The following is a 16,436-nucleotide window of genomic DNA, read 5'->3' on the forward strand; positions in this document are numbered from 1 at the left end:
TGATGAGATGGAGGTGAGAGGCCAGGGGAAGGAGGCAGCTTTGTGGATGTGAGGGGGGGGACTTTGAGAAGGGGGAGTGAGGGGGTGATTGGAGGGAGAAGGGTGAGTGGGGAGAATTGAGGGAGAAAGGTGAGGGGAGGGGGGGAATTTTTGAGAAAGATGAGAGGGAGGCTTGGAGGGAGATGAATGCGATGGTTGCTTTGAGAGGGAGGGGTGAAAGGGGTGAATTGGCACTGAAGTTGGAAAAAAAGGATGATTGATGGAAAGCAAACATTCATAGCAAACTGGGGTTTTAAAATTTTTAGTTCAGAAATGCGACTGAAGACATTTCTTTAGGGATGCAATAAATACGAATTAAGAGAATGGACTTTACAGACAAGGTATGAAGGAAAGGTCGAATTGAGAGCAGTCTGTTGAAATAGAAAAAGAGTTGTGAATTATGATACAGTAATGAGAACCACACGTGTGAAAGAGGAAGATGAAACATTATAAGAAACTGTTTATATTATTTATTAATTTTTTAAAATAAATATTGCATAAGATTCGGTAAAGGAAAGGTTGAAGAAAAATTGTGAGGTATATGGTGAATTTGGATCGGTAAACACAGAGGGTGGAAACAATTCCATCACAAACACCATGCTTACGGGAGGTGCGTCGTTAAAAGTGAATTTATTTTTTATTTTTTTGAAAAATAAGGATTGCGTAGGATTAGGAAAAGGAAAGGTTGAAGTAAAATCGTGGAGGTGATGAAGTTGATGACCGATCAAGTCAGCAAACGCAGATGATGATGAATTTGATGATGAATTTTGATGATGAATATGATGAATTTGGAACAGCAAACGCAGAGGGAAGTTGATGGGGCAAATTTTTCATTCCAATATGGCTGCCAGATGACGTGACCAATGGCATCATCAATTTAATCCTTCACTCACATCGGGTCATAGATCAGATATGTGAAGTTTCAGATTTTTAGGACAAGGATTTTGTTTCAACCAATTATGGCTGGAATACTCCACCGATGTCATCATCACCCATTCACTATGGGCCATAATAGGAGCGAGCTGTTTCTGGCCATTGTGGGGATGCACAAACTTATGTACTTGCACGGAAATTAAAATAAATAAATAAAACCTAACCCACACGATCCACCACAGATCACACTTGTACAAACATTAAAATTGCAGGTGAGGACTTTCCTTTGCCTTTGCGTGGTATAGATGCGGCATGACACCACACATCGTGGCAATTGCTGTTAGTGATTCGGGATGAGTGGTTAACAATAATTATAAAAAAGGAAGAATAAGCACATTTCGTGGAAGCTGGGCGATGAAATTTGATGTGCAAATTTTAAGTCAAATACGACCTGAACCAAAAAAAAACAAGTCTTCCCCCATCTTCTGCTTTAAAAAGGCATCCTCCGTCACACAAAGTCCTTACTTCGTACGCCTGAACTCTTATCCACCAACAAGTCTTTCATCCACAGCTTGATGGAGTGCTGCTCTCCACTTTGGGCTGGCTCCTGGCCTCACTCACATCTTGCTCAGCTTGACGCCGTGGAAACCAAGGCCTTCAAGATTATTTGAATCTCCCGCGATGAAGCCGAGTCAATAGATCGATCAGTTCACCATCTCAGACAGGTTGGTGGTCTCTCTATCTTCTGCCTCCTCCTTCCGTGCTTTGTCCCCCCCCCACCCCAGGTTTGTGCAAGGCTCACGGTCCACCATCAATCCCTTTCTGGTGAAAGTACCTAAATCCAGGATCATGGCTCACATCCACCCATCCGTTACTTTTTCTTCCCACCTGTGGAACGAACTTCCACATCCTCTTCAATCTCATTCTTCTCTCCAGGTCTTCAAGAGAGATGTTCACTGCAATCATAATAAGGCCGGTGTTGGCTTCATGGTTAAGTTGGTCGGCTTAAAACCTCAGGGCCTTGAGTTTGAGCCCCTGCCATGCCGTTGAAATAACACCAAGTGGGCTGACTCAGCCTATCATGCTTCTGAGGTTGGCAAAATGAGTACCAGCTCACTGGTAACAGGGACACCGCATCATCAGTGGCGCAACCACGACCCGAGAAACCATTTAACCAACAACCACAGGTTGCACTCGAAACAACAGCCACCATCTCAGATCGTCCCCAATCAAAAACGTTTTCTACACTCGTTAACATCCCACCCAAATCCCTCCTCCTTCCAAATTTCCAGTTATCCCTCCTTGGAGTTACCTTCTGCATCCACATCGTCCACCCTATTCCTCCCATTGTTTGTAGTCTCCCTCTGTCTTGGCCTTCAAATCTACTGTTGTTGTTTCCCCCCCCCCTCTCGACTTCATTTTTGTTGTTGTTGTTGTTGTTGTTATGTCTTTATCCGTTCAGTGTTCTGGCTCTTCCATGAGCCTCGACGATGTACACAAACACTCAAAGAAAAAAAAATGGATTGACAAAGACAAAATAGGGTTGGGGGTGTTGTGTTGGGTTGGGGTGTTGGGGGTTTGGGGGAAAAATACAAAAGAATCTTGAAGGTACAACCTGCTCACCTGCTCACCTGCTCACCTGCTCACCTGCTCACCTGCTCACCTGCTCTGCAGACACCTGCACTAACACAATTCCCCCTATGTTCTCCACAGCGATGGTACACCGATTTTGACGATAATAACATCACCTTATGAGGTGATGTACCTGGACAGGTCGATCTTAACACAAAGGAATGTTCTAGTCTCAGCGGTCCTTGTACGAAGGACTCGTCACGATGGCCCAACATCATTACCACGTGTTCCCAACATGGTCTTCGAACTTGTCCTCTCACCTGGATAATCGGCAGGTGCGTTTTGCAGTCCATTGGTATCAGGTTCAACGTCCTCAACCGCCATCCCTCTCTCCGAGGGCTCGAGGAGGGTAACGGTAAACCTCAACACAAGACAACCACCAAACACAAACAAGCACTTATTGGGGGATTCGCGGAAACCGATTCGTCACGTTGGAAAGTGAAGCGGAATTTTCACTCTCGGAATAACACGCTGCCCACGCCGAGGGCATCGATTTATTACGTACGCAAATATGATGCAATTTTGACCTGCCATCTCACACAGTCCACACTCTACACAATCATTCCTAATTCACTTTTCCCCACCTACATGTCCCCCTGTTCTCTCCTCTCCTTCATCCTCATCCTTCTATCTTGTCCCAAACATTTCCTCCTTCTCCGACCCTTTGACATTCCCCCTCCTCCTATTCCTTTTTCTCAATTTTGTCCAGCTCCAACACGAAATAAATAGATGACTCATGCTCTTCTTTGTTGTCTATTGTGACACACAACTGACATATTCCACTTGTGATAGATATCACAAGTAACAGGGACACCTGGTTTAGGTGAGATGGTTCAAGCCAAATGTTCGAGCTTGAGCTGAGAAAAGTTTTCAAACAAATCGAGGCCAAGCTTGTGTTTCTTCCTGCTAAATAGTTTCCCAGGAAATCCTGAGATTCCGGCGTTTTCCCATTTTTGGTTTTTTTGTCTCACTGTGTGTTTTATAATTTTTTTAGCTCGCCTGTTCGAAGAACAGAGAGCTATATAGCGATACCCCCGGCATGAGCGTCAAAATGTTAAAGGTTTTGGTGCAAGTTATTTCCTTTCTCATGTTTTTTTTTATCTACCACACTATTTTTTTACTGATTACAATATACAAATACATATATTGCTTTAAAATTATTTGGATCAGACTTCACTGCAATGCTTTATAAAAAATATTATTAGACTTGTCTTTTAAAAACGATAAATGTATAAACAAGCGAGCATTTGGGGGGCTTTGACACCAACTCTCTGGTTATATTTATTTGAAACCTTTAACACTGACTTTGTGATTTTATTGCTTAATCCATGTGTTCATGGATACATTGATCAATTCTTAAAAATTTTGAAATATCCTTTAATGACATCGGAAAAGTAAATGCATCAAGTTTTGAGATATTTTCACATTTTATTATTATTGCAGCTTACTCTTTTTCAGGATTCCACTTCGATGGGCAGTAGTGTGCGAGAATAGAAAAGAGAAAACATTTGTTACATTTAGTTTTTTTTTAATATTAACAACTACCTGTTAAAGATTTCTTTCTTTTGGTAAAATCTATGTATGAAGAAGCATCAAGAGGGTTTGATTTCAGGATGTGTATGTCTGAGACAAATATTGAATTCGCGTTGAAAGCTCTTCCTTCAACTGTATTTTCATCGTCACCTAATCCATATCCTTGCACGTCATCAAAAACATTACTTTCTTTTTCGTAAAATTATTGAGGGAATGTTATCAATTGATGGAATTTTGTTCTCATATAGGCTTCCTCCTTTTTGGTTTCTTCATTTCAATCTTTGACATTTCAAATTCACAATCAAAACAGCATAATATCTTAGTTTAGTTAATTCATTCAAAATATCCAGAATGAAAGTTTGGATTTGTGTTTCAACTTTGAGGTATGCTCGAGTTTTTATTGATTTTGGTTCTGGAGTTTTAAACCGAAAAGTTCTTATTTTGATTTGTTTTTTTTAAAAACCATTGTCAGTTTTCAATTGGAGGATCTCTTCTTCATTCTTCTGTTTCTGTGATTGAAAATGATTTTAAAAACTGTTTTTTTAACACACCTTTATTACAAATTTTAAAATGCCTTGATTCTCACTCCAGTGGATGAATTGGATTAAATATATTGAATGCATTTTTGTGATCGTGTTTCTTGAAATGTTTGCAGTGTTTGTATATATCACAATGGGCTGTATTCACCATGTTTATACGAAAAGAAAAAAAGAAGATTTTCTGGGGCGTATTTTATAGATACTTTGACGCTTAAAATACAAAATTTGTTAAATAACTCAAGTGTTTTATAGATACTTGAGTTTATCCAATTATTTTTATGAAAAGCTTTTTATGCCTCCGCTGACGAAGTCGCCGGTGGCACTGTTTGCAGGTTATCCGCCCATCCATCCATCCATCCGTACGTATGTACATCCATCCGTCCATGGTAACGGTCTCGTTTTCTTTGCAACTGCTTATCCGATTGACACTAAATTTTCACCAAAGGTGCGAGTACTCATGCAGAATGTTTTAATCATCATTATGTCAGAGGTTACGTGGTGTGGCAGCCATGTTGGAAAAAAGGAAAAACTTTTGACCTCTGTATCTCCGAAACCACTTGATGGACAAAATTGAAACTTGGCACATGTGAAGTACTTCTCATGTGAAACAAGTGTGATGTATATATTTTTTCTGATGTCAGAGATGCTTTCGTCAAGACATCATAATTGCATACGACGAATGCTTGATCCAATCAGTATGAAAATTTTGGACGGTCAGCTTGCGCTAAGTTGTATGGGGGGGGGGGGGGATTGATGACGTCATCAGTCATGTGGTTCAGCAGCCATTTTGTTCTTCACATAAAAACCTTCAAAAATCTTCTCTCCGAAATGGCCAAACAAATCGTGACAAAACTTCACAGGTATGATCGCCTATCCATGAGGAACAAAAAGTTCTTCACCTATGACATCATCGGTCACATGGTTTGGCAGCTATGATTTTTTGAAGAATAAACCTTTAACAATTTCTTTCTCCAGAACAGCTTGACAGATTGAGGGGAAACGTCACCGATGTTCCCCAAACCTTGGGGATACCAGGGTGTTCACGAATAATTAATAGGTCACATGGTCTGGCAGCCATATTGGATTGATTGAAAATCTTAAAAAAATTATTTATGTTGAACCGCTTCATCAATTGACATGAAATGTCACATGAAATTGATCTCATAGTCATGGGGAATATATTGTGGTCGTGCAAACCCAGCACTCTCCCTAACCTATGGCGTACAACATATAGTTATCCTGTGGCAGTTATTTCATTAGTATTCTTTTTTAGATAGCCCTTACCTTATGTCAAGTGAGTTCATGGGACAAAATGCATTGTGAGTCTATAATTTTATTTATTTAGGAAATCATTTAGACAATCACAAATTTAGGCAATATTTATTACAGACAAAATCATTTAGGTAAGTCCATTTCTATCCTTAATTTTATTTACTTTGCTGCACACACGATCTTCCATTCACACATGCATACCTGCATCGTAACAAGAGACATCTTATTAGCATGTGCCGCCAAAACCTCATTCAAACTTCGTGCCATTCCCGAACCGACCACCACCTCAGACCATTGCCGTACTCGAACCAGAATGCTACACCTTCCTCTAACAATCACAACACCCTTATAAAAATCCCTACATCAATTCAAGCTCGCTTACCTCACCATAGCTGCTGCAATGCTTCAACCACCTCACATAACCGCTACAAACAAAATTGCATCCACAGTCACCACAATTCTCCTTTGAAGATATCGGGGAACAATGGACACCACACACCATAACATATGCTTATGTTTGGAATGTTCTGGCATGTCGTGGTGATGAGTCAATTGGAGTATGCATCGAGGACATGAGAAAACCTAAAAACAGGGTTGATGACGTTTGTATGAAACATGATATCAATTACGATTGGATGAAAAACATGAAGCTGACAGAGAAAAGTTGGAGAATTTGTCATTGATACGAAATCCAATGTTGAGAGAAAAAAAAATGGATAGGTTTATTGTGAAAACGATGACAAGTGCTAAATTGAAATTGGGACTGGGCAATCCAAAAAGTTAAGCTCTAATGATGTCATCAAGACTGAAGAATTAAACAAAACCAATTTGCTGATGAATCACAAAATCCAATAATCAAAATTTAAAAGAAGAAAGGTTGATTACATATGGTCTGCTGACTTAATTGAACTTAATAATGATAGAGGATTTAAGTATGCCTTAACCGTTATCGATTCAAGATCGAGACATGCGTGGGTTGTTCCTTTGAAAAAATAGAAAAGGTATTGCTGTAATGTTAGCCTTCAAACATATATTAAATAAAAGTAAAAGGAAGCTGAATAAATTATAAATTATGATCTGATGAGGAAACCAAATACAGTAGCCTAAACCCTTAAATATCACAGGTTTGAATATGGGTTTAATTTCGACCAATTGTGGTTTTTGACCTGAGCTGTGAAGGTTATCTGTCACTATTGAGCATTTTGCGCACCATTAATAATGGAACAGCGCCGAAGTGTAAATCGATCAACAAACTTTCGTGATTCCTTTAATTTTATTTATTCACTGGTTTACGGAACTGCAGAACGATTTATAAAAGAAACATAATGATAGATTACAAGGAAAATAATTTAAGGGATGAATCGGGGAGGAATTGTGGGGGCGAGGGGGCCAGTTTAATCAACTCTGAACGTTTAATCTGCTTCATCACAGCAGGAGACTTCATCGTAAAGCCAATTTATATTTATTTTACAAACTTATTTTGATTGTGATGTCTATTTTTTGGCTGCCTTACTCCATATTTTCTGGAATCCCAGGAACGTAATCCCTTATTCTCATCGGAAATTGGTTTTAACAATCACAGTTTTGAATATTGTGACATTTTCCATGAAAGTAATTCCACAATATTTTATGGGTTAACTGTACTATAACAGAAAAAAAAATTCTTACAGATAATTGTATGAATTATACACCACTTTTAATGAAGGAAAAGCAGGAGTGATCAAGTGTTGTAATCACATTTTGAAAGAGAGGTTCTATAAAAATAAAATGTACTCAACTCTTATCAAAAATCGATATCTTTTATTTAAGATATTGTTGATGATTATAATAATACAATCCATTTCTCAACAAAATCAAAACAATCAGCAGCATTTACAAAATTATAAGATGAAAAAGAGACAAACTTGAGAAAACCTAAATTTAAAGTTGGTGAAATTGTTAAAATATACAAGTGGAAATCTCATTTTGAGAAGGGTTACACCAAAAGATGGACGAATGAGCTTTTTAAAATCATTAACATTTCAAACAGTTTCTGAACTTACAAATTATAAGATTTGAAAGGAAGAGAGATTTTAGCTTCATTTTATTCAAAGGAACTTCATTATGGACGAATTCAGACAAAACTTGGACAGGTTTCATGTATGACAAGGACAAATTGATTGGATTTTTTTGTGAAGAAAATGATACAGAGCATCGTAGTTGTGTTGTGTTGTTGACGGAATATGACAAAACGAGGTGGATGATTAGGATAGGTGATGAGAACAAGCCGATTAGATTTAGGGGAAGGTCCGGATGCAGATTTGGCTTATTAATGGGATACAAAATGCAAACTGTTGAGCCTGATGGAAGTATGCGCTCCACCATCTTAGCCACTTCAGTGAGCCTTTATGTCGATCTCCAATCTGTCAAATTTTAAAAAAATTTTCTTGCTCTTTTGTCATTCTCCCAATTGTCAGTTTTATATTTGTTTATATTCCCTTCTATACTTTTCCTTTGTAGTCATTGGTGCTGTATTCATTCTGTTTTGATTTCCTGTGTGGCAATTTTATTACACCAGTTCTTAGAAAAAAATTCAAGTTGAGTTAGGGATACCTTTTATGGCTTCGTGTGTTCATGTTCATTTACAAATTTTGATTTGGTGGATTGTTGAGCTTTTTCACTTACTTGGCCTATCCAAGAGTGGTCCTTATGTGCCCTCGGTTGGGTTCTATGAGGTCGCTGCAACCTCCTCTTCTTGGCAAGTATATTCTTGGGATTGACTGTTTTTTGTAAAACATTTTGTGGATAGTGAAAGTTTCGTCCTCTTTGAAAGTCGTGCTGTGACACATATCTCAAGTGTGTCATGTCCATCCATTGTGGCATTGGTGGAAATTCCACATTTGACCATTCACTTCTTATTGCCTAGTCTTTTACTTGTTCCTCTCAATTTTGTTTCTTCTTCCGTTGGATTGATCTCTTGTGTGAATTCTCGTGTCGGCTTTTTTAATCTTTCTAATGTAAAAATGTCTTGTTACTTACTCATCATACAATCATGCAGCCATTTTCACTGTATGCATTATCATGTGAGGTTTTAAACATGTTGATTGTGGAAACCACTTGCTGCAAATGTTACACTTGTGAGGCTGCTCGCTAGTGCAGATTGTAATATGAGATTGCCATCTGATCAATCATATCAATGTCTTGTATTGTTGCAAAACGTGCACTGGTGGGGCCTTTTTCCGGTGTGAATTCTAATGTGCCATTTCAAATCACTCAAACCTGAAAATGCCTTTTTGAAAAGTGTGTAGTTGTGCCTTTGTCCTGCATGGATTCTGATGTATTATGTCAAAGAAGGGGATTCCAAAAACAACTTCTTACAGATTGTGCACTTGTAAGCCCAGTCTTCGGTATGAATTTCAATATGAGAATGGAAATGGTTCAATTGTAGAAATGTGTTGTTGCAAAACGTGCACTGGTATGGCCTTTCTCGTTGGTTGTATTCTCAATTTATGGGTTTCAGAATGTGGAACAGAGTTCTCCCAAGACTACTCCCAGAACTCGATGGACTGCTCCCAGTAGGTAGAACAGGACTTTTCCCAGGACCTCTCCCAGAAGGTGGAACACAGTTCACCCAGGACTCAATGTATCCACCTCCATTTCGGTAAAGGATCACGTTTCGAGGACCAAGTTGTGAAGTTTTGTTGTTTTCTGGATTGGCAATGAACCCTGGACAGCATCCAACTGTAGCTTGTTTGTAGTAATAATCCCTGGTAGAGTTTTCAAAATCTCAGTCAGGTTCTTCTTTATAACACCTGTTGCTCCAGATATCACTGGCACAATGTCGGCACTCTTCAGCTTCCAGATTCTTTTGACTTCATTTTTCAGATCCTGGTGCTTGGTTATTTTCATGATCTCCGTGTTATTTGTGCCAAACTCACCGGGTACCGACACCTTGAATAGCAATGCCGTCTTTTCCTTTTTGTATGTAATTCCCGTGTTCGGTTGAAATGCTTTGTTTTCTATATTGTGAATGTGAATATTTTCGGTGTGAATCCGAAAGTGCTGTTTCAAATTACTCAACTGTGAAAATGTCTTCTTGCAAAACATGCAGTTGTAGGGCCTCTCTCCAGTGTGAATCCTGACGTGCCGTTTCAAATCACTCACATGTGAAAATGCCTTTTTGCAAACGGTGCAATTGTTGGGCTTTTCTCCCGTATGCATTCTGATGTGAGAATGCAAGTTGCTTGACCGTGTGAATGTCTTGTTACAGATTGTGCACTTGTAAGGCCTCTCGCCAGTATGAATTCTCATATGAGAATGCAAATGGCTTGACCGCGTGAATGTCTTGTTACATATTGTGCACTTGTAAGGCCTCTCGCCGGTATGAACTCTCATATGAGAATGCAAATGATTTGACCGCGTGAATGTTTTGTTGCAGATTTTGCATTTGTAAGGCCCCTCTCCGGTATGAATTTTAACATGAGACTGCAAATGGGCTGACTGCGTGAATGTCTTGTTGCAAACTGTACACTTGTGCGGCCTCTCTCCTGTATGAACATGCATGTGGTATTTCACAAAACGTGATTTTGAAAATGATTTGTTGCAAAATTTGCACTTATATGGTTTTTCCACCAGATATTCTTTCATCTTTTCTTGCATAAACTTTGATGCGTCGGAGAATTTCTTGGAAGCCCTGGATTTTTCACCAAGTTTACTCAACTTGTTAAAGTAACCAGTTCTAGTGCAATTAAGGCTGCGTTTAGGTTTTTTGTTGCATGGTTGCACTTCTTGCTTTTCTGTGTGAAGTCTGACTTGGACATCGGGACTGCAGCCGGGAACACTCGTGTCAGAATTCTTCTGAGTATGCTCAGTTTTACTGTCTGAGAAGGGGAGCGGAATGAAGTGGGGGAAAAAGGTCACAGACATGAATTTGATTTGGTTAATAAAGTCATTCAAAGTTCAACACAAATTATCTTTATTCCACATAAATACAAGAAGTGCACACTTACAAAGTTTGATATCTCGACTACCCAACATTTCTGAAACAAACTGATTTTTTGAGAAACACTGAGTTTGAAGTATTGAAAAAAAGACAAGCCCCCACAACATTCCGTGAAGAAACAAGAGCGAAGTTGATGGCGTGTTATCGCAATTCCCCACACTTCCCGTCAAAAGCAAAGTTTAAAGTTGGCAAACAGATCCACCAGGAATGACCCAATATCAAATTTTGAGTTGAATCTTTTTTCGATTTTGGCCCCTGTGACCCAAAGTCCCCACTCCAGGGGCATGAACCAGCAGGCAAATCCAAATAACTTAAAAAAATATAAAAACATCGCCACATATAGCATGCGTCCCCCAATGTTGATTGCATTTACAATGTGTAGGGCAACATGATACTGCTCGTCCTGCCATGTGGTGATCATACCTTCCAGGTTTGGTGAATTTCTGCACAACCGTTTAGAAGATAGTGTGATGGACAGACATATACAGACCAAGCCGATGATAATATCCCCACTCCCTACAGTTTGTTTTCTTCAAAAAACGTGGGTATTTAAAAGAAAAAAAATCCAACGCCTCCTATTGTCCTTGTTCTGCATGAAGTATGCAAAAGCTTCTCCATGAGAAGTAGTCGTAAAGCTTCCAAAAAGCTTCTCCACAACCACCATGCTGAGGACAGAGACAAAAATTCTACATCTCCTTATCCACCTTCAAAAGTTTCCTTTCACTTTTTTGCATGTATTCCAGCCACAGCGTTGTGAGGATGGCCTCCATCTAAGACCACACGCAATGTTGGCTGGGAATCACACATGCCGGGGTCGTGTGCCACAAAGATGGCCAGCTTGAGGCAGAATTACACAGAACACTACATGCAGTGGTGGATGTTCAGTGTTTCAATGAGCATGTCTAAACACGCTCATAATCACGATTACAATTATCATGGAGTATGACAGTACTCCACATGTCGTGACGACACGGGGAGAAAAAAATGGCTGCCCATTCAAAAGTGTGCAAACGATACGATTAAAACCTACTATATGGTTAAGTCATAAACATTTAAAAGCCATACTTTTTATTCTCGAATGTTTTCATAACTAACAAGTGCTTGGCCAATATCATCAATTTTTCTGTAATCGGCAGATTGGAGTCAGTGTGATTACCGACGACAGTATGTACTGCATACAACCCCAAAACCTTGAGGAGCTTTCACCCTTGTTTAGGAGGAATTTCAATAAACAAATTTAAAAAAGCAATGTTGCATTGTCGACGTTTCAAAAAGATGTGTTGCCAATCGTCGTGTGATGGGTGGAAAAAAAATTGGCTATGTCATTTAGAAAACACGTTAATACGGCAAACGGCTCGGAAATCGGGTGTCATCAAGTATTTTGCTTTGAAACTCACAAAGAGAAACCATATAACCTTTGTAAGGCACACCGAGTCATATAAAATAACCAATTGCTTTAGATACCGTCACAAGGACAAACAAAGGAAAATGTCGTCACTCGTATACTGCTGAGAATAAAAGAAAAAACATCAACCACCCATCATAATCATAAGATACGGGATGAAGCTTTGCCACCACGGCGATCATAACCAAGCATGCCGGCATACACATAGCCGCGGAGAGTCCCTTTGCAAACCCAAATCGACCCACATGTACCTCTACCGTGTAGCAAATGCCGAATGTACATCCCGATAGGGACAAGAGCTGTTCCGCTGTCGACTGGAGGGCGCTCGGCAAGAGGCTTAAGCACTTAAGCAAGTACTCCAATTAAATGGTTGATAAGGAATGGCTGGCTTGGCAAGCAACAGCAAGCTGATTGGTAATGGCAAAAAACTAAACATCGCCTATTTCTTAACATTTTCAGATTTCACTCCAAATTTCGAGTTATTTAATCCATGTGATCCGATCCTCCAAACTCAATCGAGAGCAAGGTGGCTGTGGATGCGCCTGATAGGATATCAAATATTATAAAGCTCATTCTAACCACTGACTCACTGATATTAAACATCAGTACCTTCCGGCTGATGCAAAAATCTGAAATTTTGCGTGCTGATGGACATTGAAGCCGATACACTGGGTAAAAAAAAAAAAAATCACAGCACTGGCACAAAGCATCTGTAAATGAAAATATAAATAAATTAAAAGAACTAAATGAAAAAATTAATAAACGGGGAAAAAATGCAGGTGAGTGACCCGAGACGATGGGGAAGCACGGTAAATGTGTGTGCTGATGGACATCAAAGCCAATACACCGGGTAAATTTACAGAACCGTTCAAAAGCGTCCATAAATGAAAATATAAATAAATGAAAATAAATAAATGAAAAATAAAATGCAATTGAGCAATCCGAGACAATGGGTAAGTACGGTTCATTATCGCTTACAATGTGTAAGCATACCCCGCTAGTCTATCTAATATATAAAGCTCATTATAACAACTGACTCACTGATAATAAAGATCAATATCTTCCGGGTGACATAGAAAGCTGAAATTTTGAGTGTCGATGGCCATCGAAGCCGATACACTGGGTGAAATCACAGAATCGTTGGAAAAAGCGTCCATAAATGAAAATATAAATATATGAAAAAAACAATGTAAGTGAGCGACCAAAGACAATGGGAAAGCACAGCAATTTTGCGTGGATGGACATCAAAGCCGATACACAAAGGAAAAAAAAAATCACAGAACCATCGGAAAGTATCCGTATGTGAAAATATAAATAAATGAAAAATCAAATGCAGATGGCTGACCTGAGACGATGGGGAGGCAAGCTTCATTATTGCTTACAATGTCTAAGCATACCGCATCAGTCATAAAATAAGGCCGTTAATCATCTTCAAAAGGGGTGTTTTAATTAGCCCAAACACCCAATTTTCACTCATGCACCCCCTTGGAGTTGTCTTCGTGTGCATGCAAAGTTACAGGCCACTGGGTGGAATGGTTTTGGAGTTATGGAGGACACGCGCGTGCGCACGCACGCACGCACGCACGCACACACACACACACACACGTATAAATGAGCAGGTATGAACCTCAACAAGAATTGAAAAAGAAAAGCAAGTATAGTATTACCTGCAGTGTCCACAGCATCCCAATCAGGTCGTTCAATCTTCACAAAGGAAACTGAAAAAAAACAGACACCAAATTGGGATAAAGTTACAAAGTCAGGAAATAGAAACATGTTTATTGCATTTATGCATAAAAAAATGTTGACGTGGAAAAAAAATAATGTGTTAATGCATGGAAAATACTCAGATAGCCACCGGCGTTGGGCCAATGTTGGCAATAGATCGGCAAAGGTAGGAATAGTTGCAAGCGGATTTCGAACGTCGGTCCAATTTCGGCAATATGGTGTAAAAGATAAGTCAATTTGCCAATGTTGGTCCAACGTTGCCAATATGGTGGACAAAAAAATACTTTTCTGCTTAATTATATTGTTCAAAATTCTATTGCACTCGATATATACGGCATATTAATGGGTTACTATTGTTATGAATCTGGAAGCCATGAGCACACAACATACAGGTCCTATAGATCAGTTATATTGGTAAGTATGTGGTTTATAGATAGTTTCCTTTCGCTTGTCTAATGGGTAAATAAATGTTCATGCGCTGTGAGTTATTTTTGATCGTTAGGATTTCCTTTTATTTGCAACACCACCAGCAATGACAGCAACAACGACAGCAATGGATTACTACGGCTCTGCAGAGAACAACAACAACCCTCTGCTCCCGGATTTTCCACGCGCTCAGTGGGGGGAGGGGATCATGCCCCCACCCACCGCTGGGGGGAGCGCCGAGTGGGGGGGGGGGGGTCGAGCCGCGCCGGAGCGCATAAAAAGGGAGTCAGTCAATCGGTCTGGGCTGGCCTGGAGCCTGGGCTGCTGGTCTTGGTCATCGTCTTTTCCCTCCTCCTCACCATCGAGAGCTCGAGAGACGCCAGTCCCCGACAGGGACCGCAAGGGTGGGACGCCGTGCCTCTCTCGGCGAACGGGCGAGCTTGAGGGACACCATCCCCCCACAAGAACCGCAAGGGTCGCTCGCCGGTGTCTGGGTTCGGCTTGCCTCTCGCTGGTGCCCGGGTCGATGCGAAGACCACACTAGGTGGACAGGTCCGAGTTAGACCCTGGTCTTCAGCTCGTCCTATCCCTCCGAGCTGAAGGCCTCAATAAAGGCTGTAGCCACCACTTCTTTGGGTGTGTGCGTATGTGTGTTCGTGATGCCAGTCAGCTAAGTAGTGAATAGCATTTGTGCTTTTTGCCTGTATATACGTGCATTTATTAATATTCGGTTTAGCTCTGCCCTTATGTGCTCCCCTCATCCCCCCATCCCCCCATCCCCCCATTGTAAACAAACATCTCCATTTGTGAAATGTTTCAGCTCGTTCGTGTCTATTCCTTCATTGGCTTCGCGTACTGCGTGTTGGAAAATTAGCCAGGCCGTTGCCATTGTAACGGGATATTTGGGACCGACGGATCTCGGTGAACAAACCTCTCGGATCGCACACGGAACGGGTACACTAAGCGGCTCGTTCTGTACGGGGGCCGTCGAGGGTGAATTTCCCCGGTAGGTTGGACCACATGGGTATTTAGGTAAATTGAAATTGGCAATCGACCCCACCCCACGTGGTCTGTCTATTGGCAAACTTCGGTCCAATAAGGGACCCGTACTTTTCCGAAAAGGTACGATATAAATTCCGGGCGATCAGTCGAACCGACTCTGCAGCTCCATCTAGCGGTCGTGCTCGCGGCCGACGCCCGGCCCTGCAACATTGGTGTTCGGGAGTACGATTCGGCCCCTCGGCCTCTGTAGAGAAATTTACGGGTCGGATCAGGGGAGTGCGGAGCAAACCCTCCCCTCCCCCACCCCGTTCCCCAAAAATGCGAGCGTTTTTAATTTATTCCTAGCACGCAAAATGTCTAGCCAAGACGAACTGAGGCAGGTGGGTAGTGGTAATAGTGTAGATGAACCCATGGTCCAGGACACCACCGCCATGCAGGTTGACCACCCCCCACAACCGGACCCAGAGGTCATAATGGGCACAGTGCGAGAGGCGGCGCAAGAGCGCCCCCTCCGTCAACCCCCCCCACCTCGATCCTTGCCGAATCGGCTCTGCCAAGTGCATTTGACATGGGCCAGTTGATGGCAATGCTGGCAGGAATGAACGGCAAAATGTATGACATGAGGGGTGATTTACAAGCAACGAATGACAAAATGGATGCGAATATGCAGGCATTGAGGGACGATATACAAACAATGAAGGGCGATATGCAAACGCAGCGGGGTGAGATGCAGAGCATGGGGTTGAACCTCCAGGCAGGGCAAAAGGCAATAAGGGCGATTGCGCATGGCGAAACGTCGACAGCGGATTGCATCATGGCGGCGCCACGTGGCAGAGGGACCGAACCGACATGGAGCGTGCAATGTGTCTGGCCCGCGATGGAGACGGGTAAGGTCGGGACGAGAGATGCCGTCACGGTAATTGGGCAGACCGAGACGTGTAAGGTGAGACACGAGGGGACGACGGAAGAACCAGGGGAGGTGACGGAGACGGAAGAATTGACAGAG

The 16,436-nt window shown here is 41.3% G+C and overlaps 2 protein-coding genes and 1 pseudogene across 7 annotated transcripts in view; all 3 read right to left on the reverse strand.

The window, feature by feature from the left end:
- The window catches only part of LOC147025507 (uncharacterized), a 31,314-nt gene extending 28,384 nt beyond the window's left edge, over positions 1-2,930 (reverse strand). Inside the window, exon 1 of one of the 2 annotated variants that reach the window (XM_085886995.1) lies at positions 2,805-2,930. In XM_085886995.1, the coding sequence (XP_085743121.1) occupies positions 2,805-2,868 (64 nt within the window). In that variant the 5' untranslated portion in view covers positions 2,869-2,930. The remainder of the gene's footprint in view (positions 1-2,804) is intronic. The other variant, XM_085886996.1, reaches the window with a different exon arrangement.
- A 4,738-nt stretch (positions 2,931-7,668) lies between these two features.
- On the reverse strand, positions 7,669-9,524 carry LOC147025508 (uncharacterized; annotated as a pseudogene).
- The window catches only part of LOC147025509 (uncharacterized), a 71,279-nt gene continuing 62,883 nt past the window's right edge, over positions 8,041-16,436 (reverse strand). For all 5 annotated transcript variants that reach the window (XM_085886999.1, XM_085886998.1, XM_085887000.1 and 2 more), the window contains 2 exons: positions 13,942-13,992; positions 8,041-10,747 (listed from right to left, as the gene is read on the reverse strand). In XM_085886999.1, the coding sequence (XP_085743125.1) occupies positions 9,537-10,747; positions 13,942-13,992 (1,262 nt within the window). In that variant the 3' untranslated portion in view covers positions 8,041-9,536. The remainder of the gene's footprint in view (positions 10,748-13,941; positions 13,993-16,436) is intronic.

The sequence above is a fragment of the Eptatretus burgeri genome, chromosome 6, assembly GCF_056783735.1.
Source record: "Eptatretus burgeri isolate ZD-2024b chromosome 6, Ebu_testis_v1, whole genome shotgun sequence".
NCBI lineage: Eukaryota > Metazoa > Chordata > Myxini > Myxiniformes > Myxinidae > Eptatretus > Eptatretus burgeri.